The sequence below is a fragment of the Apodemus sylvaticus genome, chromosome 16 (assembly GCF_947179515.1).
Source record: "Apodemus sylvaticus chromosome 16, mApoSyl1.1, whole genome shotgun sequence".
Classification (NCBI taxonomy): domain Eukaryota; kingdom Metazoa; phylum Chordata; class Mammalia; order Rodentia; family Muridae; genus Apodemus; species Apodemus sylvaticus.
Window position 1 is genome coordinate 57,035,385 of NC_067487.1, and position 24,141 is coordinate 57,059,525.

Consider the following 24,141-nt stretch of genomic DNA (forward strand, 5'->3'; position numbering starts at 1 on the left):
GAAATTTTTCCTAGAAATACCATATAATTATATCAGTAAGTGAAAAAAGGGATTTGAAAAATACTATATTTATGACAAAAAGTAAAACATAAAGTCTAGGAATATAAGGGAACTTTCTTATGTTAGAATTAATCTTGGAAAGACTAACAAACCCCAAAATGCTTATGGCTGGGGGTTAAGTGCTTGCCTGGTGTGCAAGAGACCCTGGGTTTGCAGCAAGAGGAGCAAACAAACATAAACCCTCAGCTAGCCCATCACAGACAAGTAGACTTCTGGATCCTGAATAGAAAATGTCTTGTGGTTTAGAAGAAACAGTGAAAACTTCCTGCTTCACTCCTGGGAGGGTGTTTTAGTTAGGGTTCACTAGAATCACAGAATGTATGGGTTGTCTCTATATAGTAAGAGAATTCACTGATGACTTACAGTCTGTAGTCGAACTCCCAGCAATGGTTAGCTGAAGCTGTGAATGGAAATCCAAGGATCTAGCAGTTGTTCAGTCCCACAAGGCAAGCGAGCGAAGAAGAGTGAATCTTCCTTCTTTTTTACTTTTTCCAAACTTCTTTAAAGTTACATTTAGTGCAGTGTGAGTAGATAACAGGTGAAGAATATAAACAACAGTAACTCAGGAGTTTCGAAACATTGCCTTGCTTCCCAATCAGGTGTCAGCCCTTTAACCTACCATTATATCCAACCATCCACCCATCCATCCATCCAACCACCCATTCATACATCCACCCATCCACCCATCCATCCATCCATCCATCCATCCATCCATCCATCCATCCACCCATACAACTATCTATCCATCCATCCATCCAACCATCCATCCATCCATCCATCTATCCAACCATCCATCCATCCATCCATCCAACCATCCATTGATCTCTCCAGCACTAAGATTACAGGTTTATGCCAGTTTCAGGTCTATGGTATCAACACTGGGCTTTCAAGTACACAAGGTGAACATTTACCCATGTAACTACACCCTCAACTCTACTGTTGCTTTAAGGCCAGCTGTACAAATGTGAAAAGGGCACAGAGTCTTAATAATAGTACACGTGTTGCAGCCTCCCCTCACCCCAGCATAGGTGTAGCCATTTTGTTCCATGCCTGCCAGCTAGTTCATATTTTTGCTAGAACATGCTTGGAAGTCATTGACAGAAAAAAAAATTTGACTCAGAGCAGGGTCATGCCAATCACATACCCTGTGGTGTTCTATATGTTATGAGGTTTGTTAATCTTAAGAAATTCCACAACTGTACGCTTCCTGTAGGACCTGTCAAATTAAAGGTCAGTATGTCTAAACTAGCTTGAGTGAGAACTGACCACCAGGTAGCTCTTCCAGCTCCTACATTTGAGTTCATTGTTGTTTTTTCGGTTTTAACCTTTATAAGACTGCTGTTAGGAAATGTCCGGTGCTCAGCTTTGAGCTGCTGCCCTGGTCAATCAGTCTTGGGGTGTGAGTTCAATAAATAATTCCTGTTTAACTGAGTTTAGTGTTCGTGTGATTTGTGGAGCAACTCCAGGACCCCAAATATGTTTTTATATTGTGGGCCCACAGAAATGGACTTGAACCGTGAACTTTGGATATAGATGCTCTGGTTGAAAACGATCGCACCGTATTAAGGTGCAAGTTGTATGTAGACCGTCTGCGTCTTTTGCCTGTCGTTTGCCTACTAGTATAGATATTTGGGCCCGCTAGTGAATAAACTGCATATTATGAATTGACAGCAAAGCCTTTCACTCACTCATTTACCCCAATTTGGTGTGAAAATTTCCAAGAATTCTCATATTAGGGTGCTTGCCAATTTTGAAAATAGGTTAAGTGGAGTTGCAGCCTGTATTTAATAACGAAGCTATAGTTTGGTCAGGTATTTATTTACAATGTCCAGATGTCATTATCCCTTCACCACTGCAGCCCAGGCCTCTGAGTTCCTCCGCTTGATTTGGAGAAACAGCCGGGGCCTCCTAACTGACAGGGCATAGAGAAGTGATGGAGTTTGTAGGCACAACCTCCGCGACCCTCACTGCAGCAGCGGGTAAACCTCTCTGAAGACCTGGTGAAGCCTAGCAACAACCTCAGCGACCAGACTCCAAGGCTGCGCCGGCCAGGACCCGCAGGGAGCCGCCGCGTTGCCAGGGCGACGCTTCCGGCCGGCGCGCGCAGCCCCCGGAGCAGGAGAGTTGCGCGGTGAGCGGCTAGACTTGCCCGGCGCCGAGAATTAGCTCGCGGGAACGCGCTGCCGGCCGCGCGCATTCGCTTCCCAGGCTCCGTCGCTGACGCGTCGTGGACGTTGGGGAGCGGGAAGGCAGCGGCAGCGAGGCCGGGATGAACAGCGGCGGCGGCTTCGGTTTGGGCTTAGGCTTCGGCCTCTTCCCTACGACGGTGATTCAGGTGACGAACCTCTCGTCGGCGGTGACCAGCGAGCAGATGCGGACGCTCTTTTCCTTCCTAGGAGAAATCGAGGAGCTCCGGCTCTACCCCCCAGAGTGAGTGCTGGAGCCCGGCGGGGGGAGGGGCGCGCCGCCATCGAGACCTCGGCTGGGGGGGGGGGCGTCACGTGACCGCGCGCTTACCTAGGCGGCCATGTTTGATGAGGGCACTAGGCCGGCTGCGGGGCTCTCGACTTGGGGTTTTGTTGATTGGGCTCCACGCGGGGTTCCTGCAAAGGATTTAGGAGTGCCTTCCCCTACCGAGCCCCCAGGACTGTGGTTGATACCGGGTCTTCGAATTGGGCGCCCCGGGCCTTTGGTTTCCCCCGAACTTAAGATGGCCGCAGGTGGGCCGGCGGTAGTAGTCCTCATGGCAAATGCTTATAACGTTTTTGAACTGGGAGAATCGTGGAGAACTCCAGCAACGCCAACGCCCGGACCTCTAGGTCTTAGTGTCAGGCTTCTAGTGCTGATGAGAGAGAGTGCGGATGACAACATGGGATCGGGGCTGTTGTTCTCCGCCTTGATCTTAGACATTTACCATCGTTTGGTTTTTCTACCCGAGCCCATAATCGCGATCTTAAGGATCTCAATCTCTCCTTTTGGCAACAGCCTGAATTTTTCTCCAAAAAGGTCGCATTGGCTCAGACGTTTCAAAAAGTATAAGTCGGTACAGAATTATCGCTACTGTGTACATGTGTTTAAAACCCAGCGCCTAACTGGCATTTTTATGTTGACATATAAGTGTACTTGAAGTGGTAAATTTCCCTTATGCAATATTAACTAATCGGAAAACTCGTAATGGTTTTACCGTTCTTAACATTCTCGCACTCATAAACTTTAAGAAAATACTAAGGTTCACAGTATTTTGTTCTTGATGTTAAAATTATTTAAAGAAAAAGTTTCGATTTGGGGGGGAAAAGATTTTGGCTTATTTCATAGTCATGCACACAGAACAATATCTCTCCCTACTCTCTGCCAGTAGCAGAGCCGCTACAAATTGATTTCTTATGAATGTGGATATTTAATGCTAATTCCTTTGTTCTTGTAAATATTTCATGCATTCAGAAAAGCTGAAATAAAATAGTGACTGCCCCTCTGTATTCTTTTCACTCGGTGCAGTTGATTATTAAATTTTCATTTATTCTAGCTGGGCGTGGTGTCACACACTTTTTTCCAGCACTCTAGAAGGCAGAGACGGGGATCTCTTGAGTTCGAGCTCACCCTGGTGAGGTTCAGGATAGCCAGTGCTCTCTGGGCGAAGTGAAACTGTCTCAAAAAAACAAAAGATAGGAAAAAAGAAAGAAAACTCAATGTTTTAATAGTTCTCCCCTCCCCCTTTACCTAGTATATGTTCGGAGAATACCATGATACTTAGTGATCTCCAGACTAGAACAGGCCCCTTCTTCCCTTAAAAAAATCTTTAATGAAGTTGACATTTTGTGATGTAGGTTAGGAGAATGACATACAGTCTGAAATTACATGCTGAGATTCAAGCTGTGTATTTTTTACAAGAATCCTGCAGAAGTGCAGGAGCATAAGGGTTGATGTCACTGTGGCACTAACATCTGATGTCACTGTGGCGCTAACATCTGTAGTGTCTCAAAGAGGCTTTCAGCTCTCATCCTCCATGCCCAGTGCTTAGTAATGAAGGCCGAGTAAGGAGGACTGTGTCTTGGAAGGCTTGGAAGCCAGTCGGTGAAATACTCTGCCGATGAACTCTTGTAAATTAACTTTGGGATGACAGAGGGTCTGAAGAAATATAGAATGTTCTTCACTCCCAATGAAATGCCGTTTGTGATGGTAACACACTGCCAGGTATTAACTGGCATTTGGGAAGATGCATCTTAAAGAGTATCCCTTGTCGTCTTCAGGGCTGGTCTTATTGAATAAATCCAATTTTTCTTCCTGCATGAAAAAAGTGTTATTATTTGGGGATTAAAGATCAAAGGGGTAAAAAGCTGTTTATGTTAAAATAGAGTCATCAGTATGTCACAATAATTCCTTTGGCAATGTTGTTGCCAGACAAAAACCCTTACCTAGTTTTTCTCTTTTCTTTTCTTTTCTTTTCTTTTCTTTTCTTTTCTTTTCTTTTCTTTTCTTTTCTTTTCTTTTCTTTTCTTTTCTTCTCTTCTCTTCTCTTCTCTTCTCTTCTCTTCTCTTCTCTTCTCTTCTCTTCTCTTCTCTTCTCTTCTCTTCTCTTCTCTTCTCTTCTCTCTCTCTCTCTCTCTCTCTCTCTTTTTTTTGGTTTTTTTGAGACAGGGTTTCTCTGTGTAGCCCTGGCTGTCCTGGAACTCACTTTGTAGACCAGGCTGGCCTCAAACTCAGAAATCTGCCTGCCTCTGCCTCCCAAGTGCTGGAATCAAAGGCCTGCACCACTACCGCCTTGCTCCTAGTTTTCATAAGTTTAGGAGTACAGCCTCATTCTGATTTTGTAGTGATACTGATAAACTTTATTAGCAGGTTTTCCTCTCCATAATGCAGTTATGCTAGCTGGTCCTTAAGGATATACTTGTAGTTTGGGGCTGAAGTGTATAAAAATTCAGTCAGTAGAACTGTTGTCAAAGAAAATGATAGTTGTTTTGATTATCATAAAAACATTGCTTTGTGATTACTATTTAGACGTCGAGCAGTTGTTTGATTTAAAATTGGAGATACTAGTGAAATGTGAAAATAGATCACATCAGGAGTCTTCCTTTTTTGCTCTCCACTTTATTTTTTGAGTCTTTCTCTGATCTGAAGCTCCGATAGCTTGGCTTAGCTGGCTCACTGGGGATCTCCCTGGAGTGCTGGTGCCTCAGCCACACCCCCTCCCCACACCCTGCTTTTATGTGAGTGCCAGGATCCTACAGATGGGGAGGGGTCATTTTATTTTTAAACATTAAACATTCGTGTAAACAGGCCAATAATGTGGGTCCAGGTTGATAGCATGAGTCCTAGAACCCACTGTGAAAGGAGAGAATTCAGTTGCTGAAAGTTGTCTTCTGACCTCCCTCTACAGGTACACCTGTGCATACACTGCATAGATAATACAGAATATTAAAAAAAGGATATATGTAGACATTCATTGAACATACTAAGAATTAGTTGACATTTTTCCTGTTGCCAAATAGTTAAATATCCAGAATTACTCTCCAACTTTTCGCACAATAATTGAGTTTCATAGTTCCTGAATACATATTTATATAAATTGCTTTTTTCAGTAAACATCATTGTGATGTAATGTTTATACAGAAAAATGAACATCATGGTGTGGAGATCAATGAATTTTTACAGCTTTAAATATAGCATTGCAGCAAGCAACACAGGTGGGTGGGGCTGTGTATGCTAAAGTCCCCTGTGCCTTCCTTCAGGTCACTAACCTCTCCTAGGATAATTCTATTTTGATTTCTAACACTAGGGAGATTTTCACCTGTGCAGTTTTTCTTGCTTGCTCTGGGGTCCTACTTTTCTGGTTTTTGAAGCTCCAAGAACCAAACTAAAAGTCTGTTTACTTAAGTAACTTAGTTACTTAAAGTAACTCAGTTAACTTTAAAAAATTACATGCTCTGTCAATTTTTTTGTTGCTCTGACAAACACCGAAGCTCATCAAACAGGGAGTTCCTTGGCTCAGGATTTCAGAGGCTTCATAATGTGTTGGCTGGCTCTGATGGTTCAGCCTTTGGTCAAGCAGAAATAAGATGGTTAGGAAATAGACAGATAAGGTGGTTAGGAAATAGACAGACCCCGGGAAGGAGCCAGGGACAAGATAAAATCTCCAAGGTCCACTCTGGTGCTGTAGCCTGCCCCACCTCAGAAACAACAACAACAGTAGCTGAGGACCAAGCCTTCAACACAACTAGGGCCTTCTTGGGTTACTTCGTAACCTAACTATAGCAGCCTTTCTTTATAGAATGGAGAACAAGAAAGTCTGTGATCTTACCATTCCTCCACCAAACTCCTTTCATTAGCATGTTTTTTCTTCTAGTCCTCTATATGTTCCTATTTATAATACAGTGTAATCAAAGGAGTCATACACTATGATTATAAACTTTTTTTTACTTAATCTGAAATAAGCACTTTTCATATTGCTGTGCTTTAAAGTAATATTTAGACATGTGCTGTGTTGAGTGTTTTTGAAATTCTGTCGTTATATGTTGGTTATCTTTATAATTTTTAATTATAAATGAATATGTTTAAGCTAGATGCATTTAGAGATGTTGATCATCAACAGTGATTGGTAGGTCTGCAGGCAGTGTCAGCACTTCATAAGAAAGCCTTGGAAATTTGGGCCATCCAAAGTACTTTTGGAGTCCTTAAGTAAATGCTATGTTGGTCAATAATTGCATACATAAAACTATTTGTCCATTTGTTTTGGACATTTTGAAGGATCTTCTGAAGCAGGTGTTCTCACAGGTGGGTCACATCCTTTTTGGGGGTGTCAAATGACCCTTTCACAGGGATCACCTAAGATTATTGGAAAATACAGGTATTTACATTAACATTCAAACAGCAAAATTACAGTTGTGAAGTAGCAACAAAAATAATTTTATGGTTGAGGGTCACCACAACATGAGGGACTGTGTCAAAGAGTTGACGCATCAGGAAGGGTGAGAGCCACTTTACATCTTTAGATACAGCTTTAGGTATATCTAGATGTACCTAAAATGTTTAATAAAATAGTAGACGTATTGGGAACTACACTGGCATTTGTTTTTGTGTTTTTTTTAAAGATTTATTTTATGTATGAGTATACCATAGCTGTCTTTAGACACACCAGAAGAGGGCATTGGATCCCATTACAGATGGTTGTGAGCCACCATGTGGGTGCTGGGAATTGAACTCAGGATCTCTGGATGAGCAGCCAGTGCTCTTAACTGCTGAACCATCTCTCTAGTACTACATTGGCATTTGTAAAGTAACATTACCATGTTTCATGAAAAAATACCCAGTTATGACCCCAGAAATTTAACCTGTCCCTAGAGGTGGGGTTTGTTTGTTTTGATTTTAAATGTTTCCACTTAAAACGCAGAAGTCTTATATTCTTAAAAAAAAAACCCTAAAACTTGATTCAACAAATGAGGTCAAAATCTACTACTTTTAGACACTGCTTTTTTTTTTTTCTTTCTTTTTTTAAATTTGGTTTATTGAGACAGGGTTTCTTTAGATTTGTAGACAAGGCTAGCTTTGTCTCCCAAAAGCTGGGATGTACACTGTGCATCACCTCACTGATGAGCAGACAGCTACTTTCTACAGAAGGTTACTTTTAGATAAAACAGAGTATGTAACTTTTTGAAAAGTAAAACTGTGGTCATGAGTTCTGGTGGTATGTGTGTGTAATTCCAGCTACCTGTAAGCCCGAGAGAGGAGGATTTGAACTTCAGTAAGCCCGTGTAACATAGGAGACCTTGTAGATCAAAATTAGATTTTAAAGTGCAAGGAGCTGGAGGAAGGAAACACTTCATAGTTAAGAGAACTTGTCTGGCATGTTTGAGACCCTGAGTGTAGTGTCCTAGTATCACAAAATCATCGAAGTGGTGATACAGAACAGTAGTTCTATTAGATAGTTCAGATATACTAGAAAAGACCTAAGCATAATTTATAAACATAACTAATTTTTTAATAATACAGTTTTGATACTTGGCAGTGGTAATGCCTGCCTTTAACCTTAGTACTCAGGAGGCAAAGGCAGGCAGATCTCTATGTTCCAGGACAGCCAGGGATATCCAGGGAAGCCCTATATTGAAAATAATATAATAATACAAAGTAATAATTAATAATAATGATAAACTTTTGTTTGTTAGTTACCATCTATATGAAATCTATAATATTCAATATAACTATTCTCAAAGCTGAAATATTTACATGTTATAAAGTAATTGTGAAGTTGTGCTTGGTGGGAAATGAAAATTAAGAAAATTGCGTAAGGACTCGGGGGTACATGTAGTTCAGTGGCAGATACCTGCCTAGCATGTACAAGTGTACCACAAAATGAAAATTACTGAACACTGAAGTACTGAATCAATGATCCTCAACCTGTGGGTTGCAATCCCATTTGGGGTCTCTTAGGAGCAGAGAGAGTCCTCAGTATGATGTTCACACAGCTTTCTCTTTTTATGTAGCCTGGGGAATAGTACCAACCATATTAGTGTGGGTCTTCCCACTTCAGTTACTCTGATCTAGATAGTATCTAATAGAATTGTCTTTTTGGTGGTTGTGGATCCAGTCCATTTGACTAGCAATATTAACCATCATAGGTTGATAGTGTAGCTGTAACTTTAACCATTTAGTGTTATTCTACATTGTTTTAAAGGTAGATTTATTGCTATATATTTTGGATCACAGAGAACAAATTTAGTGAAAAAAGTGACTGGAAAGGCTGGAGAGATGCACACTCCTGTCAGGTTCCCAACACCCGTGTTAGGCAGCTCACTTGTCATAACTGCAGCACAGGGGCTCTGATATCTTCTTCTGGACTCATTGGTCACTAGCATTCACATGTGCATGTCTATACTTAAAATCTTTTTTAAAATGTGACTTTGAAATTACTCAGAGACTTAATGAGAAATAGCATAGATAATGAATTAAATAGACTAGACTGTCTAATATTTTGCAAATTATATTACTTAATATTTTGTTTGTAAAACCTTTTTGGTTTTGCTAGCCTGAAGCCATGCAAAAACTCTTGTTTGGTTCTATATTACCTAATTGAATTGTATGTTCACTGAAGTTTTCAGTGATTTTTTTTTTTCTTTTTCTTTTTTGAATTGGTGGCATTGACCCAGGACTCCATGCACTAGCTATGGGTTTAGCACAGTTTTAGTCATGGAGATGTTGGGGAATCAGTTAGCAGTAAGAGAGGCTACAATTTGAAGTCTTGAGGATGGGAACTTCTGTAAAGGGATTTTGACTGTTAGCATGTTAGCTGTTTTGAATTTCATTCAAGGACTGTCTGATTTGTAGGCACCTATAGAGTGACCTCTGTTTTTTTCAGACAAGTCAGTATTAAATGACTGAAATTTGTTATTTCATGTGTTAGTCATTTTTAGCAACAAAAATTATTTTAAGTCTGATGTACAAATTTCAAATGAAAATTATAAAACCATGCAAATGTTTATTAATCTATTTGTTTTCTTTTTATTTTGCAGCAATACACCTCTTGCTTTTTCCTCCAAAGTATGTTATATTAAGTTTCGTGACCCATCAAGTGTTGGTGTGGCCCAGCATCTAACTAATACGGTTTTTATTGACAGAGCTCTGATAGTAGTCCCTTGTGCTGAAGGTTGGTATCTTATGGTTTTTTCCTTATTGTTTTAATATCTGTCCTGTCTGTTACTATAGCCTTTAGCTTTCCTGGAAATTGGCCAGTACTCTTTGTGAGTCTGTTTGTGCACACTCACATTCGTGTGTGTGAAAATGAGAATAAAATTGGAAGAAGAAAAAAAAACACCTGTAGAAAATTATACTGAAGTGGTTAGTTTATTATTTATGGATATTTGAGATTTTACAACTGAACATTTAGAAAATGTATCAAATATTTGCATTTTATAGTTGGCTTTGGGTTTTCTGTAGCCAATTCGCAGATTATAAAAAAACAACAACAACAAAAAAAAACCTTAGAATTTAAAAACTTCAGTTGGTGTGAACACCTATTTTAAATGTCTGTGTAAGCATGTGCTCCTGAGGACAGTAGGGGTTCCCAGGTAGAGCCTGTGTCTGTCCAGTCAGATTGGGGCTGGGACTTTTTATATGTATTCGAAAATACTCAGTTTATTCTTTCAAATATCCTCTTAAGGTGGTTTCTCTCAATTGTTTCGAGACTATTGTTTCATATTCAGTGTAATTTTTGTTATACACCTGGAACGTTTTTCTTCGATTGGCTTTTATTGGGGAGGGTAACTGGTTTTTAAACCTCCATCAGGGAGTGATGTCAGACATGGGAATGAGGCCCAAAGCCTTCTTGTTACTTGTTAAATTTTACGTCTCACCTTGCTTTAAGAGCTAATTATTTTTTAAAAATTTTATGTTTTTCCAGTGACATTCATATATAATTGGCTATTGATTTTTGACAGTTTTAATGTACAATTAACTTAGAGTACTGACTGGCTTATATCCATACATTTAATTTTTTTTCTAGATAATAATAACTATAGCATAAAAGTATGCTTGAAATGATTTAATGGGCTTTTTATATGTAATTTTAAAAACTTGTAGTTACTGGATTTACGTTAAAATCATTAGTTCATCTAGAGTTTGCTGCACTTTGGGAGTTTTATGCTTGTTTCAGAATGCCTGTTTTGGAATGTTAAGAGCATTATAAAATAAAGCTCCTCCCAGAATGGTAATTTTGAAATCCTAGAACAAGAAGTTCTGGTTTCTTTTTTCCCCCTCCAGATAAATTCAGCAGCATATTTCTTGTGTTTAAGGGTTAGAGTAGATAGGGAAGATAAATGTGGTGAAAAGTAAATTATTTATCAGTATATTCTTATTTGGTCTTAAGAGCACAGTGAGCTCAGAGTTGGGGAGTAAGGTGAGAGAGCAAGACGTTTAATTCTGCAAAGTTCCGTGCTATGAAAATGCACAGGAAAAACAGCCTTAAACAAGAACCAGCTTGAAAGTACATAGTGTAGGCTTTTATCAGTACTGATTTTGAAGGAAGAATTTTAAATCATTGTTGGAACCTTGCTATAATCCCATAGAGTCAGAGAAACTGATTTGTAAGAAACTTTCACAGTAATGGAATATGGGAGTCCTTATTTTAGTTTGTTTTACTTGGTTGATTAAAACAACTATAACTTTAAGCATTTCTAATGCTACCATTTTGCAAGAACACTTCACCATTTTTGGACATTCGAATCTAAAATTCCATTGCATTTTTTTAATCTGTACCTTAATAAAGTATCTTAAGGTACCTTAATAAGATATCAGGAAAAACCAATGCATCTTTTTAAATTAGGTTTTTCAAATATAGCTGATTACTTTTACAGCTGTTAAGCCTGATTATGCACTTCCAGCAAAGAAGTAACACATTGCTGTATTAAACAAGCAGAAAAGAGCACAGTGAGAGAGAGAAGCAGATGAAGGCAGTCTGCAGTGGAGGAGCTCAGAGAGAGAGGTGTGGGGCTGTGTGTGCTCTGGACAGTCGACAGTTACATGCTTCAGCGCCGGGGAAGCAGGCCCAGGGAGTAAACGAAGAAACGTTTACCCACGTTTTCAGTTTCCTTTAGTGTGCTGTGTTTAGTTCAGACAGTGATGTGAGTCGAGGCTGGAAAAATGTTGATACCCATTAAGCAGGTACTACTGTTCAAAAATGTGCCATTTTGAATAAAGTATACCTTCATTATACTTGTCTAGATATGACCTTCTTGTTGTTATGTGCATTGCAGATTTCTTTTTATAAATGTTAACATTTAGAAAAAGTAAGATCAACGTAACAGGTGTGAGCCTAATCGTCAGTCATAACTTTATGTCCACATTTTCTGGTAGATGGATTTTGACTATTAATTTGGTTTTGTATGTTTTCTCTATGTGATATTTGTGCATTATTAGATGACTAGACTGGCCAAGGCAGACCTGTTACACTTGCCTGAGTTAGGCATTGTTTGCCATGCCACTAAACCTGCCGCCAAGTGAAACCTTCATTGGGGAAATGAGATCGGAGTCTGAACCGCAGAAGATGGACGCCCTGTCTCTGTTTTTATTGTTTTGCTTTGATTTCATTTCTTTTTCTTTTGTCCCTTTTTGTTTTGTTTTGTTTTGTTTTTGTTTTGTTAAATCTTTCACTTTTAACTTACTAGCTGGTTTTCCAGTTCTTTGTGAATGGTATTCCATTAAGAGGTTGTAATATGTTACAAATTTATGGGGAATGATTAACAGAGCTCAACCTTGAGATGAACCAAACTGTCCTGCAGTAAGTTAGAGTACAGTGCTGTGAGAATGCTCAGGCCTTCTGACTGGTCTTGTGGGTTAATGAGGTACATTTTGATCTTCAAACATTAAAACACTTATGAGACTCTTAGGAACATTTTCTGATGGGCTCAGTGCTTATTTTTTCCCCAAGTCTACATCTCTCATAAAAACCAACTGATGGCTTATAATTTTTGTCCTTCCCCTATAACTGTAGGCATATAAAACCATCAAGGAAAATAAGTGCATTTCTTTTACCATCTGAAGGTAGGGGGTGGTCTTTGTCTTTTATTACCTTGGTCTTATGAAGCCTTTTGTTGCTTCTGGGGAAATTGAAGAAAACTGTTCATTATTTATTTGCATGTATTTTTTTGTTTGCTTGTTTGCTTGATTTTTTTTTTTTTTTTTTTTTTTTTTTGTTGTTGAAAACTCTTCAGAGGTTACTAGCTTTTTAAGTGGATTCTGAGTGAGGACTCAAGTAGTATGAGAGATCTCTGCCTCAGTTTGGAAGTGTAGTTTGGGGAAAATGCTAAATGCTTGCTTGTGTTACACTTCTATATGCTCTAGGGGATCTTTAGAGGATACATTTTACAGAATTATAGTTTGGAAATAGCACAACGGAATTTTTCTTAAGAGTATCTTTAATAGAATAAGACAGAAATAATATGAGCTTAAAGTTACTGATTTTTAATAGTTTATTGTCATGAGGTAGCCGATAGCCCACTAATACTTAAGACAGAACTGAGACCTCACAGTGCTAAGTGATAAGCTTGGTTCATGTTGAATACCTTATTGTTTGTGTAGTCTCTATACTGTATGGATAACTGGGTTTGGTTATTGACAAATACTAAATTTGGCACATTACTAGATTGTAATTCAGGTAAATAAATTAGGGCACCTAAGCATAAAGTGTAGACCTCAGGATGGCAGTCATTCACTGAAGGGTTTCAGGTTTTAAACCTTAAAAAATAACTGTGTGTTTAATAGATAAAACAAATGTGATAACTAATATAAATAGTATAGTATATATACATATATGGGCATATATAGATAAGTAGCAATATTAGTAGTTCATTGTTATTTTTATATCTTCAGAAAGGCTTAACTTGTTATCATTCTGCATGTTAAGAAATTTGTTCTCCAGAATTTAAAGTAATAATCTCATTTTTTAAAATTAGTTAAATTTAGATGCTGTAAAATTAGAAAGTATGCATTTGCCAAAGCCACTAAACTGTATAATATAATAAATAATTTTTTTCTATAGATAAGCTAAGATCATTATCTAAAGTTTTAAATTACAACTTGAATTCCATCTGGGCTTTGAGGTCTTTTGGAGAGATTTTTGTTTATCTCTGTGCATCTGGTTGTTGTAAATAGGATTTACCATTGAAACAAGGCATAATGCTTTTGAAAATCTACCACATAGATTTCAGCTTGTGTGATTTTTGAAAATGCAGTTTTAATGCACTCATAATGAATTAACAGAAATGGTAATTTATATATGGAATCAAGTTTGAGAAATATACCTACCCCCCTTTTTTTGCTAAGAAGATAGGAAAAATGTAAAAGTTTTAGTCTTAGTCAAATTGTTTTAAATTTAGAAGCCAAATATGGCAGATAATGAATTTTAGAATAATTTTTTTGTTTTTTAAGTTGCAGGCATTTTTCTTAAATAGTTTTACTAAAAAAATGATTTTACTATTATTCCTGTTAGAAAATCACAGGCTTTATGAGAAAAGCATTTGTAAGCATTAGTCACTGTTCTCAGATAAGTATACAAAACTACATCTAGTTAGTAGTTTAAGAAGTTTCCTGAGACGAGGGAAATTTTTGTTGATTCAGACCCTAATTTTTTTTCTCAATTGCCTAAGGCATCTTTGGGATTGGATTCTCTGTAGGTGTTAGAGGGTGAGGTGCCTCATTGATGAATGGGTATGGGCCTTTTTAATTCAAGCTGATTATGTGTTCAAGTTTTCTGTTTTCTTCTGTTTATTTGAGATTGACTGGAGTCTTTGGAGGGTAATCAGAATTGTTTGCTTCTCAAGTAGTTAGCTTCAGTTACAGGATAGAGACTCTCATTATGGAGCAAATTTCAATTCGCACATATTTGGTTTTTTTTTCTTTTTCTTTTCTTTTCTTTTTTTTTTCTTTTTTTTTTTTTTGACTAATTTGGTTATTTGCCATTTCTGGGGATTAAACTTTAAAAAATGTTCTTCTTTTCTGTATCTGATGTTCTGTGTGCTATTAGTGACGCAGCCAACACGAACGGTTGTCATGTGTAACACAACTTTCGATCACCGCGAAAACAGCGTCCTGGGAAAGCGTCCATGCTTGATATCGTTTGGTTCATGAACATTAAGTTTCCAGTACAGGTGACCCATAGCTCAAAGTGTTAAATAATTGTCTACATTATTCAGTTTTTAAAATAATGTTCCATTAATGAGATTGTTAGTCTTTGAAGTTTTGCTCACTTTTATTTTTCCTAATAGAGCAGGATAAAAGGAAAGCCTTATGTTCTTATTTGTTTCTTTGTACGGATCTAATAGATAGATTCATTTATTATTATTATTTTTTAAGTGCAAGGGTAATTGTAAAATCATAGTGTAAAGTTGGTGTGGTGTTTCTGCTTTTCATAATATTTGGAACTTGCCTCTGCAGGTAAAATCCCAGAAGAAGCCAAAGCCCTTTCTCTACTGGCTCCTGCTCCAACCATGACAAGCCTGGTGCCCGGGGCAGGCTTGCTTCCCATACCGACCTCCAACCCTCTGACGGCCGTGAGCAGCGTAAGTCTTCGTGATGGTGTGGGGCTACATTTGTGTGTAGACTGAATATGGAGGAGGAATTAGTCTTACTTTGTTTTGTTTGGTGGCAACCACTCAAAGTCCATGCTTAAAAATTTACCCCACATCATCTCAGTCGATGTTGCTTTGGGAATTATTCTGAAATAATTGGGGGCTTGTTCACATTTGAAAATTCAGATAGGAAACTCGGTGCTTTAGGTAACACAGACTTGGAGGCCCAAGATCAGTTCTCAGTTCAAGAAAATCAGGATGACTTAAATTCATTTTAAGGGAGATAAACTTCGGTAATGGAAAAAGCATTTTAGAGATGATTGAGAAGGTGGAACAAGATGAAAATACGACAGAATCCTTACATTTTTGCTGTGTAGAATTAAACAGTTATTAATAGCTTGTGATTTCTCAGTAAAGGAAAGATAGAACCGTGAGAAAGTGTCTGGTCATACTCCATTTAAAGGAGGACCATTTGTCGGGCAAGGACTGTGAAGAAGTGGCTTCTGAGATTGACGATTGTACAACATCCTACTGCAGGAGACCGTGAACGAGATGATCTTTAGTTGAATGTCTGTGCTTGGGGAACTAATGCTGCTCAGTTTGGCTGGGACAGGGAAGGGAGAGAACTAGGGTGTAAGATTGGATAGGACAATGACTTGGTACTGCTTTTTAGATCATAGAGAGGTATTTGAATTTTATTTTTAGGGTGATTAGAAGCTACATGACCTCACATGTTTTTAAAACAGTGAGTCTGACCCCTATGACAAGAGGAAGTGACAGTGGTTTTTGTAAGCTTGTTTTTCATCTTTAGAAACTGCTCTTATTTAGCAGTTGTTAAATCTTAGTCATTTACAATATATTTGCACATATTGTCAGTGATCACTTTTATGGAGTAGCACAAGTAGAAATGAAAATGATTGTATTTTTTTCTTTCAAAACCTTTTTTTGTTACTTCTGCCAAATGCAGAACGTGTTTTAAAATTCTGCTATCTCTTTAAATATACTTTAAAATGAGCATGTCTCCTAATGTGTGTTCTAACACATATTTACTGATGTTCTAGAAAGCTTATCCGATGGGGCCCAGATAAATGGTTCAGCAGTTAAGAGCACTTACTGCTCATGCCCAGGACCTGGGTTGGTTCTCAGCACCTTTGTGAGGTGGCTTACAATCTTCTAGAACTCCACTTCTGGGGTACGCCATACCCTCTTTTTGCTCTCTGCAGGTACCTGGGTCTTTGTGGTACACACATAAACATAAAATTTAAAATTTAAAAAAGATGGTTTTGTGGTTTTTGGGTTTTTTTTTCCCCCTTTTGTTGTCACATTAAAATAGCTTACCAATTCCAGATTTTTCTTGAACTTTTGTCTACTTCAGCTTTCTTTTGTTCATGTTGATGCCTTGCGTTACCAGATCATTTAATTTCTCCACGATCCTTCCCTCCTCTTGGTCTTTCCTTTAGTCAGGGTCTCATATAGCTTAGGCTTCCTTTCAGCTCTGTACTGAGAAAATAACCTAGAAACTCTTCTTGGTCTGCCTGTCTCTGATGTGTGTAGATTACCATTGTGTGCCACCATTTCTACCTTAAATTTTTAAAAATTGGATTCTGTAATAACACTGTCCTAGTGCTGATAACAAGGATTCAGTAAACTTAAATGTTGTAGTAATGATTACAAACTCACCCAGTTGTTGTTTTTTGAATCACTAAAATACAGGTAACATTTGCAAATTCTGTATTTATGAATTCATTCACTTAGTAAAAGGCTTTGGAATCTCCAAAGCACTGTTGGCAGTGTGCACATACTCTAGAGTAATGATGAACTTGAGTCCCATGATGTGTAAATTTCCAGATGAAGCTAAGCATCTTCTGCTGTGTTTCAGTTCTCATTTTGCACACTTTGGAATTCTCTTTTTGTATATAATTTACTCTTAGATAGTTCCTCACACATGGTGCTTTAAAAAAAAAAGCTTAGTCAGTATTATGGAAATGTAGAAAAGTTTCATTTGTTGTTTTGTTGGCCGTGTATTCAGTGTTGAGAAATCAACATATATTAACTGAGGGACTCTTAGATAGAAAGACGCATCAGAAAGTTCTGTACTGAATGCTTGATGGACAGGGATATTGTCATGACAGACTCCCAGGAACCTAACCTCCCTTCTTTCTGAGACATTGGCCCAGTGTACAATAATGCTTATGGTGATCACAGAATGTAACTACACTGAACATTGAAAAGTACTGTTCATTTTCAGTATCAGTTTAAAGGTAGGTAAATATCCAGGCAATTAAAGAAATGTTTGTTATCTTAAAACCTAATGTTCAGATACATGTAGCTTAAAGCAAGGCGTCCCCCTTCTCCTTCCATTCACGCTGGATTGATCTACTGTAGCAAGATGAGAGGACAGTGCTTTGGACACCAGTGAAAACTGCTTCATAGCTTACTTTTGTTTTTTGTAGCTTGGTGTTTCACTAAGCAGTTTGGGAGCTATACCGGCAGCAGCACTGGACCCAAATATTACAACGCTTGGAGAGATCCCACAGCCGCCACTTATGGGAAATGTGGATCCTTCCAAAATTGATGAAATTAGGAGAACAGTTTATGTTGGAAATTTGAATTCACAGGTAACTGAGAAGAAATTGGGTGGTGATAGCTGCTTATTTTTAAAAATTCTGTTGATAAAGTATTATTTACTTGTTTTTAATTATGGTTATTAGCATATATTATATAATGGGTTTCATTATGATGTTTTCATATGTATTTTGATCCTATTCATTTCCCCCATCCTGTGGCCTCTTCCCACTCCCACTGATCCCCATTCTCCCAGCAAGCCCTCTTCTACATTCATGTCTCTCTTGGGGCCCAGTAAGTTTAATGGGGATTGGATATTAGGAGCACAGGCAAGGGTTGTTGACAGGAACATGGGGACAGTTGCCTTGTCACTAAAGAAAATGTACCCCTCACCCTGCAAGCATTAACTGCTTTACTTACCTGATTTAAAAAGGGAAAAACAGTATATTGTATTAAAATGTCATTCTGCTTCCTCAGACAACAACAGCTGATCAACTACTTGAATTTTTTAAACAAGTTGGAGAAGTGAAATTTGTTCGGATGGCAGGTGATGAGACCCAGCCAACTCGGTTTGCTTTTGTGGAATTTGCAGACCAAAATTCTGTACCAAGGGCCCTTGCTTTTAATGGAGTTATGTTTGGAGACAGGCCACTGAAGTAAGAAATCTTCAACAAAGAAATTTTAATGACTTAGAAAAAGCTGTAAAGTGTTTGATTTAATTAAGACTTTAAAAAAAACAGTAATTGGTAATTTGTGGAAAAGAAGACTGTGTTAAGTATAAGTGAAATCATGACACTGTAACCTTAAGACCTGTTGCTCTTTAATATGGAGTTGACTGCTAATTGTTCGCATATGATACATCATGGCTTTAGGCATGTTTCTGTTCAGTTCTGTAAGTCAGGTTTGTTTTGTGGTTGCAGATTAAGAGCAGCTTAACTTAAAATTGAACTGCAGAATTGCTTATAATAAGAATTTGAATAGATTCCAAATCCTAGGAAGAAAATAGTGTTAAGTATTTAGAAGTGTTTTAAATCAGACATTGGGAGTTTATCTGCTCATGGCCATCCTTGTTTGCAAAAAATTCATATCACCTTTTAGATTCTCAAGTCCAGAAATTGTAATTTATGCAGATTATTAAGTTGGCTTTGAGTTTTGTAGGTGGATCTCTTAATAGTTTTGGATTTTACTCTTAAATGATCAGTCCCTATTGTTGGGTGCTCAGTCTTCTCTGTGGACTGTGTAAGATAAACACAGCAGGTGTGTCTGTGTGTCACAGAAGCCACTGTGCCTAAAAAAGTGAAGTTTACCAGATGCCCTTCAGGTCTGACTCAGACATAGATAGGACAGTAGTGAATAAAATGACCATGTAGTCAGCTTCCCCTTCATCCTGCTGGTACATGCAGGGCATTAGCACAATGTAACTAAGAGTAGAAGCGGTCCATTTTAGTCCTGACCACCAGCATTGTCAGTCACACTTTTCTAAGGTATGTGCAGAAGCACTTGCAAACTTATAACTGCCTATTTAGTTGTAGAGTAAGGTAGACTTCAGTTTTTCCTGCTTTTGTTTCTTTGTTTAGCAAAAAAGTGTTAGGTGGAGATGAGATCATTTTCTATGGTTACTTTTGGCTATTCTGTATTTAGCTATTTTTATTTCCTTATGTGCTTTTCAGATGTCCTCAGATTTATAAACATGTATATCATACTAACATTTGTTTCATGCTTTATAAACTATGGTGTGTGTTTGTGATATACTAATATTTTTAATTTAGAATAAATCACTCCAACAATGCAATAGTAAAGCCTCCTGAGATGACACCTCAGGCTGCAGCTAAGGAGTTAGAAGAAGTAATGAAGCGAGTGCGGGAGGCTCAGTCATTTATCTCAGCAGCCATTGAACCAGGTAAGGCCACAGTGTTGTTGTACAGGACGTAGTCTAAAGACCATAGACTCAGAACTGCAAGGGATTGTAGGATTACACTGCTCAGTTCCCTCATTGTACAGATCAGAAGACTGAAACTCAAGACAGAGTAAGTGGTTTACTCAGAGCGACTCAGCACAAACCAGCTTTGCCCTGATACCGAACTGATGCACTTTAGCCGTAGTCAGTGAGTAGTCTGTGGAACAAGTCAGTGTGGAGGCTGGTTTACTGAAAGCAGAGTGTGAATGTTTCTGTGAAGCCCAAGAGGAAAGAAGAAATGTTTAAAATGTTAAATGGAGGCAGGTTGCCTTTCCCTCAAAGTTTTAATTTTAAGATAAGAGAAAGTGCATCTAACTTAGAAACAGCATACCCAGTTTTGCCAGATTAAAGGAAAACTTACTCAAATATTTGTGTTGCTAAATACTTTAAACTCCACTCTAAAATGTCTGTGTGATTTATCTTTCATTAGATTTCCTAAATTAATACTTGGAATTTAGGTTCAGTTCTAACAAAATAAATGTAGGAAGGTCTTAGCCTCACTGTCATAGGAATTGCAGACATGTTTTGATCTGACGTTATGGCAGCAACAAAATACTACGAACAGCTGTTTATAATCATGTGGTTTATATGTACTGCTGCAGGGTGGCTGCACTCAACGAGTTTGTGCAATGACTTTCTTGGATGTTTCTGAAGGATAATTGCACAGGAGGAGGATGTACAGAGAGTAGGCCCCTTGCACTATATGTGGTATATTCCACTTGTGCCTAATTATTAACTGGGATCTTTAATTGTTCTGAGCTTACGCTGCAAAGTGGTTTTTTCCTCCCAGAGTCTGGAAAGAGCAATGAAAGGAAAGGCGGTCGATCCCGTTCCCACACTCGCTCAAAGTCCAGGTCTAGCTCAAAATCCCACTCTAGAAGGAAGAGATCACAGTCAAAGCACAGGTGAGACTCTACTGTCAATGCTCAATGTTCTCTCAGTTTGTATTTCAAATAGTTACGATGCCAAAGTATCAGAACTCAGAAATCTCATTAGTGTTTGCTTATCTGGTAGTGTGCCTATTGTTCCAAACTCTTGCTCTGATGAAAATATTGCAGTTAAGGGCTATACCAGTGCTGCCCAGCCCGATTCTCTCTTTCTGTATGCTCAAAAGAAAGCATTTTTTCTAATTGATAATTTTTAATATTTTCAATAATCTTTAGTTTTAGAAAGTTTTCTATTTGCATGTGTTTTATACTTGAATTTTTTTCAAACTAGCCTTTTCCGCATATGTGACAAGGTGTTTGATTCTGTCCTGAGAAAAGCTAATGCTGACCGCAGTTCTCTCCAGCCACCCTCTGGCCCAAGCTCTAGTGCTGTCCTCAAGTTCTTTTTGTCCTGTTTTGATCATAATTTCAGTATTTTAATTTTTTCCTTTTCTATGTAATTGCTTTGTGTTTGGTGCAAAGGATATCTTAGAGTGTAGATTGCAGCATGTCCTGATTTGATTGGAAGTTCCTTGAGAATTTTGCCTGAAGTGTAGTACGTTCTTGTTGCATGCTGAGTTACTATGTCTTGAGAGAATGGCACAGAGATGTGTACATGCATGTGTAAGGTGGGGGAGTTAAAGGAGGAGGTCTCAAGGGAAGCCTCCCTAGGACCTCCAGTCTACTTTGTCTGTGGTGATCAAGGAGATTCTAAGATGAAATAGCAAAACAGAGAGATTTTTCTTTGACTTTTGTAAACTATACTTCTACCCCCCTTAATGGTATGGTCCATACATAGTTTGCAAAATCTTCTTTGGGGACTTTGGTGTCTCTAAGCTCTTAGTTTGGCAAGCTCAAAATCAGGTCCCTCAAGTTTAAGCCAGCCTGGTGTACATAGTAAATACAAATCAACTAGACCTACCATAGTAAGACATTGTCTCAAAATCACCCAGAATATAAGTGCAGTAGGAACCAAGGCTAGAGCAGAAAGTAGAACAGATAGAGCAGTGTGGAAACCAGGGTGGATGGACTGCACGTGGTGGCAGGAGAGTGGAGGTCAGGAAAGTCTGAAAGTGCCCAAGAGGAGTAAATGAAGACTCATTTCCTGACTCGACTTCAGTGGCTGTAAAGGACAACGAAGCTCTTAGGCTGAGAAAAAGTAAAACTTTTCCATTAACAGTGGTTTATTTGATAATATGTGAAGCTTTATGTGCTTTTAACAATTAGGTCAATAGCTGAGTTGTCTGCTTTGTCTACTGCCCACTTTAAAGTCTTTTAGTTCACATACTGTTTTCTTCCTCTAAGAGTTTATTATGTCTTCTAAAAGTTTAAAATGAAATTTTGTCAGTTCTTATTATTAGTGAATGTATTTTCATATAGATGTATCTGAGGCTAAAATTAGAAATCAGTGGCTCTTGGCACACATGTACACTCAGAAATAAATGTGCTAAATGTGCTTTACACATGCATATTGAAATACACATAGGCTAACTACAAGAGAAAATGAGTTACCTTTAAATAGAGGCATGGAAATCTTTAATTAAAGACATAAGACTTGAGTTTGACCTGAAAGAATCTTCCGACACTTTACCCCATTCCCCAGCTGACTTAATAGGGCAGAGTAGATTATAATGTTACATGTTTCTAGAATTTTGCATCTCAGGCAGAAAACTATTCCCATGAAAGTTTTTAAAGTTGAGTTGCGTTCCAGTCAATTTTTGGGGAGCAGAAGAGATTGGACAGTGGGTGCCAAAGTACATAAAGGAAACAGATTAAGTTCTCACCTGCTACAACACATAGGGTGCTTAGAGTTTGTAGCAATTTATCATATATTTTAGAGCTAGAAGAAAGGAGTTAAAAATCTGCTGTTAATAAAGGAATATTCCATACTTAAGGAGAAGAGTGTGGGTGACACTGAGTCTGATGACTATACTTTGTACACATATATGCAGCTATCATTCTGTCCCGCAGAAGTAGATACATTTCCTGTGTGTGATCATTAAAGGGGAGTGGTGCCAGTTTCGTCAACCGTCCCTCTCCTTCTTTTGCATCTCCTTTGATGGTGAGAGGGAGGGAGAAAGGAGTGGCTGTCCTTGGCTAGGATTTGAGGAGTATATTTCTGCTTTGCCCAGATTTTGCTGTTTTATTCACAGAGTTAGTGTTGGGAACATGATTATTGTATTTTAAGTTACATAAACTTGACAGATCAGATTAGTAACTCTATGAAATAGTGTTTGAATGGAAACATTGATGTACAATTGAGCTTTGATACAGTGTACCAGTAAGTTGCTATTTGTCATTTAATTTGAAAATAATTTTTAGACAGTTTAAAATGAACTATACATAAATTTTGGATAAATGAAAGTGTATTGCTAGTAAGATTATGTTAAGATTATGTTAGCAATTGGGGGTAGGTAGTCTAGGGATGCATCTGGCCTCAAAGCCCACCTCGGACTTTTTTTTTTTTTTTTAAATCCTTTTTTGTAGAATTTGTTCTGATTTATTTTATTAAAACATGACTATCAATGGGGCTGGTGAGACAGCTTAGCAGGTAAAGATTATTTCCACTAAGCCTGGAACCTGAATTCAATCCCTGGGACCCACGTGTTAAAAAGAAGGACCCACGTGTTAAAAAGAAGAACCCACTCTACAAGTTGTTGTCGGACCTTCACATGTACTTTGACACACACACACACACACACACACACACACACACACAGTAATGTAACTAAAACAAAACCATAACCATGATGATGAATTTTGCGTATATAAAGCATACTATGAAAAGCTTACATATTCCTGGCCTCTTTGGAAGAAAGAAGACAGTTAACCTGTATGCTAATTTAAGCATTCTGCTAGGGGCTGTAAGGCACTTTGCAAACATCATCTGATTGAGTCCTCATGATAAACGTTGGCAAGTGTAGGTGGGATTCAGATTGCAGAGGAACATGGACTTCTAGTACAGACCAGGGACTTAGCCGGAGCTCACAGTCACTGTGGCAGACTCAATACCTCACCACTTCCGTATTTAAGCTGTGTAAGTGTGTTCTGCTACACTTTAAAGGAATTTGTCCTTTTGTTTTGCTGTAGCGTTGGGAATCAAATCCAGGGCATTGTATTTTCTACAAACTTGCATTGAGTTACATTGGCAACCCTATTTTATATTTCAGTAAATAGTACCTAGGATATTTTATTAAGAAAAAAATAACACTAAAATATTCTCAGTTTATTTCAATGGGGCCTCCTCAGAACTGAAATAACAAGTTATGTTTTTCTGGGGGGGATAATAGAGTAATAAAGGTTTCTTTTAATAGTTGATTATAATTAGAGTTATAAGATCAAGACACCACATCTGACGTTTGAATATCTGATTTCTCATGCTTCGTTTGTTACACTATTACTATCATCAATACTATCCTTCCATATATATTTGATTAAAATATTTTTTATAAATGTGTTCTTTGACAACTTTATTACTTTTTTCCTAACATTTGTTGCGACAAACAGTGCATGGCCACTTATAGAAATTGTTGAAGTATACACCTGCTCCCCTCAGGATGAATCACAGCTAGCTTACAAGGAA

The 24,141-nt window shown here is 38.1% G+C and overlaps 1 protein-coding gene across 2 annotated transcripts in view; it reads left to right on the forward strand.

The window, feature by feature from the left end:
* The first annotated feature begins 2,225 nt into the window (after window positions 1-2,225).
* Srek1 (splicing regulatory glutamic acid and lysine rich protein 1) overlaps window positions 2,226-24,141 on the forward strand; it is a 34,631-nt gene continuing 12,715 nt past the window's right edge. The window contains exons 1-7 of one of the 2 annotated variants that reach the window (XM_052159402.1): window positions 2,226-2,490; window positions 9,561-9,694; window positions 14,977-15,101; window positions 17,564-17,728; window positions 18,153-18,331; window positions 19,445-19,575; window positions 20,423-20,537. In XM_052159402.1, coding sequence (XP_052015362.1) covers window positions 2,330-2,490; window positions 9,561-9,694; window positions 14,977-15,101; window positions 17,564-17,728; window positions 18,153-18,331; window positions 19,445-19,575; window positions 20,423-20,537 — 1,010 coding nt within the window. In that variant the 5' untranslated portion in view covers window positions 2,226-2,329. Of the gene's footprint in view, window positions 2,491-9,560; window positions 9,695-14,576; window positions 14,691-14,976; window positions 15,102-17,563; window positions 17,729-18,152; window positions 18,332-19,444; window positions 19,576-20,422; window positions 20,538-24,141 lie in introns of those variants that run through there. The other variant, XM_052159403.1, reaches the window with a different exon arrangement.